The sequence below is a fragment of the Nicotiana attenuata genome, chromosome 1 (genome assembly GCF_001879085.1).
Source record: "Nicotiana attenuata strain UT chromosome 1, NIATTr2, whole genome shotgun sequence".
Classification (NCBI taxonomy): domain Eukaryota; kingdom Viridiplantae; phylum Streptophyta; class Magnoliopsida; order Solanales; family Solanaceae; genus Nicotiana; species Nicotiana attenuata.
The window spans coordinates 58661493-58665301 of NC_031989.1; the positions used below are offsets into that span (position 1 = coordinate 58661493).

Below are 3809 nucleotides of genomic sequence, written 5' to 3' on the forward strand. Positions count from 1 at the left end.
GGATATATATGTTAGAAAAATAATTTGATAACTCAAAAAGAGATATTCAAATTGTTGTCTAGGTTCATTCTTGTTATATTATATTAGTGGATCTTTATTATACTATTAATTTGAATATACTTAATGTGTGTAATAGTAAATTTGAATAACTTTTAATATAATATTTTATTAGCTTTAAATGGCTATTATTATTATTTATTATGGCTATCAAAATCAATTAGTTTTTTGAATCTAACCATTTGATAACGTTCCATGCTTAATGGCCTTTAAATATGTAACGTTTCTTGGCTTTGGTTTTGTAACGATTCTTTCTTGACAATCATATGTCCACTTTGGACTATATATATGTATATTGTGTTCAATTTAAAAAGATGTGAAAGAGTGGAAAAAGCAAATACTTTTCTTCTCAATTTCTTTTTATTGTGCTCGGTTTTCTTTGATTAATCTTTGTTGTTTCTGCTCCTAGTTATACTAGAATACCTTGTTGAATCTTGGGGATATGCCTAATAATATTCATCAAGGTGTGGACAAAATATCCTTACAGTGTATTTGACACGCCTCAAGCTAAATCTCATTCTCCATAATACAATATTTTTCCAACAATATAGAGGTTGAATTACCGTAATTTTTCATAGAAACTTTATTGTAAAAATCCAAAGTATGAAAGTGGAAATAATTTGGTTTGATGCAAATCTTACCTTTGAAGCTGTAATGGTAGTTTCTGAAAGAGTTGGTCTATTCACGAATAACGTGAGATATATGAGTCAATGGGAGTTGAACAACCCATCAGTTACCCAAATTCATTAATTAGTCTTTTTCAGCCTAAAGGTATAAAAAAAGTTTCAAAAATAGCCCAATTAGCTATAAGGACAGGAGACCCAATTCGATCACCTAAGGTGTTATAGATTGCAGTGTCGTACAGTGTACAGACATTAAGACACAGGATACCCGCCTGTGCTGTTAAGTTTGATTTAAATAAAATTTCATTTTGCAAGTACTTTTGTCACTCTCATCACTTTGCATTCTTACCTTTGTGTGTAGAACTGCTACACGTTTACCCTTCAATTAGTATTTCTTTTAAGAGAATTAAGTCCAAGTCTTTTTAATATAGTTTCTATCTATTTTGGCTAAGCCATTATAGCAGATTCATTCCTACTAAACTTAATTTGGAGAGTCCATAGTCATCACGCAAAAGGAAATCCATATCAGGTAGACAATGCTAGCTAGCTTAACTGGAATTCTATATTCCACTTAAATTAATCTTGCACAATATTTCCTAGGTACTAATCACTAAAGATGTGAGATATAGCCACTTAGCCAGGATAGGATGTGGCTTTCAATAAGCATGCGCAGAAGTAATATATATCAAAGAGATGGCTGACATAGACAAGTTCCACTTTTTCAGCTTAAAGTGTTTGATGCAATGTGGATTCACCATATTTGTGGTTACAATGTTTAATCCAGATTGTGCCACAAGAGCTACATATAGGATTAGCTGGTCGCTTTTTATTAGCTGGCTGAAGATATACCAAAAAGAATTGCCATCAATTATCGGTAAGAATAATGAACCCCACCGATAGAATGAGGTTATGATAAGAAAATAACATAACTTCTTTACACTGACAAAGTGTAAAATATTTTTTACACTAATTAATACATCCTCTAAAAAATAACATGTAATTACACAAATACCTCCTATCTAAAAGATTTTTCCTCACATTGGAATACGCAAGAGCTGGGTACTCCTGGAGAGCAAATATTTAAAGTTAATAAGCAAAAAAAAAAAAAAAAAAAAAAAAAAAAAACATGACAAGCCAGTTAGCATTCTATTGGGAAATATATCTAGAGCTAGTACCGAAACCAACAAGAATTGTGGTAGAATGATAAATACTTTATCATCTTTAATCAAAGTTCTTGAGTACGAAGTCGCCCTAAGAATCCTGATGCAAATCCAAATAGTCGGACACATTAAAAAAACTAGAGCACGCGAGGAGGATTGTCATTGGGTGTGATTCTTGAAATGGTCAAGACGACTATCAGCGAGACGCAAGGAATATACAATATGTTTGAACTGGCCCCACGTGAAAGGTCTGTAGATATTACTAATATTTATAGAAATAATATTCTTGTTCTTGATTTGAGGAGGAGCACTTATCCAAGCGTCAAGTGCAGGAGCCGCAAAATACATCATTGACATTCTCGTCTTCCATGAATTCATCGCCACTACCCTATGCCTCACGCTTGTAAATCTTCCATTCGTCAAAGCCTGCACCATTATTAGTCATTGGATTTTAGTTTTGATATATACATGGACATTACAAGATCATTTTTTTTACACAATCAGATACGTACAGGTAAAAATATTTTAAAAAAAATTGACACACATTAATCAACAACATTTTTTTTTTTATTATATATATATACTGTCAGCGGTACAAACCTGAAAGGAGTCGCCGACGAAAACAAAGAACTCATTGGGGTCAGGAGGAACGGGGATCCAGAAACCGTCATGGGAACATATTTGAAGACCATTAACGTCATTTGATCGAAGGATGGTCAGTATCTGAGGGTCAGTATGCTCTCCAAATCCAATTCTTGATTTTGATCCAACGATAGGGAGAGGAGAGATGTGGAGTCGTTCTTCTTCTACTGGGGATGGGTCCCAATTATGATTGAATTCTTGTTGATGATTAGGTGCATTGAGTGGTGGATAGTGATTGATCCTGAAGCAAGAGTCATTCTGGGAATCACTTATGAGATTGCTAAAAATAGACTTGTCTTGTATCCTTAAACCTTCCGCCACCAATTCAAGAATGTCGCAAGCCAGATTCTTAACTGCACTTACGTAATCATTTGCCACGCAGCTGCAAAATTTACAAGACAAATTGCATATTGACATCAGCTCAAATATTCAAGAACAAACCGCTACCTCTACTAAATCGTTAATTAGTTAGAAATTATATGTATTAAACCAATAAAATTAAATCAAATAAAAAACTTCTGACTTTTTCTTGTTAGGTGGTCCTAGGCCTAAGACGTATATGAAATTCTCCATTACATTATATTTTTATTAGCATTGACTTATCCTGTTTCCCGATAGTAACTTACTAGTAGTATATTAATATATATATATATTACGCTTGTCAACGCCAAAAAATAAAAGAAAAAAAACAGTAATTAGTAGGAGTATATTTTAGTAATAGAAATTTTCTATTAGAAGAAAACTACAAGTCTAACATATAGATATATATAAAACAGAAACATATGCTGCAAGTTTGCAGTTGACAGTGCAACTGTTTGGGGATTAGGAAGATGATAATTTGATACACCTAAAATTCGAAAAAGGGTGGTCTGGTCGTGTCTATGTACTTAGCATGCTACTATCTGAAAAGTTTTTTCCATCCAACTAAAGTCACCATATTGACCTAAAAAAAGGGGGTCCATGCACGTACCTGTAAACATATATTTGACTTGAATTATAAAGACTTATTAATGGCCTTTCGCTGGTCAATAGTCAGCTGTTAGCTAGCACACAATAAGCATTAGGTAACAGAGATATTTTAATTAATACCATACAACCTATCTGTTTCTCTGAAAAGGAGTTGCCATCCTTATTAAAAATTAATTTTGAACCTGTTCCAGGTAACCATTAATTTCATCAGCCTGGAAATAACTAACAATACGGCTGATGAGATTCCCACTACACATTTTATCTTTTTTACTACTACAAGATTTGAAATTTTAGATAGCTTTGATGAAAAGTTTGCTACAGTCAGAGGAGGATCCAGGATTTGAGGTTTATGGGTTCC

The 3809-nt window shown here is 33.2% G+C and overlaps 1 protein-coding gene across 1 annotated transcript; it reads right to left on the minus strand.

The window, feature by feature from the left end:
- On the minus strand, positions 1481-3123 carry LOC109227344 (gibberellin 2-beta-dioxygenase 2-like). Its single transcript, XM_019392472.1, has 2 exons — positions 2441-3123; positions 1481-2266 (listed from the first exon to the last, which is right to left on the minus strand). The coding sequence occupies exons 1-2, from the start codon at positions 2897-2899 to the stop codon at positions 2000-2002; spliced, it is 726 nt and encodes a 241-aa protein (XP_019248017.1). The 5' UTR covers positions 2900-3123; the 3' UTR covers positions 1481-1999.

Bases quoted from the DNA above. Each gene is read 5' to 3' on its own strand.
- LOC109227344 (XM_019392472.1), bottom strand. From the start codon at position 2,899: ATGTCAATATGCAATTTGTCTTGTAAATTTTGCAGCTGCGTGGCAAAT. The intron at 2,267-2,440 runs GTTTGTACCGCT...ATAATGGTGCAG, and splicing joins TCGTCGGCGACTCCTTTCAG to GCTTTGACGAATGGAAGATT.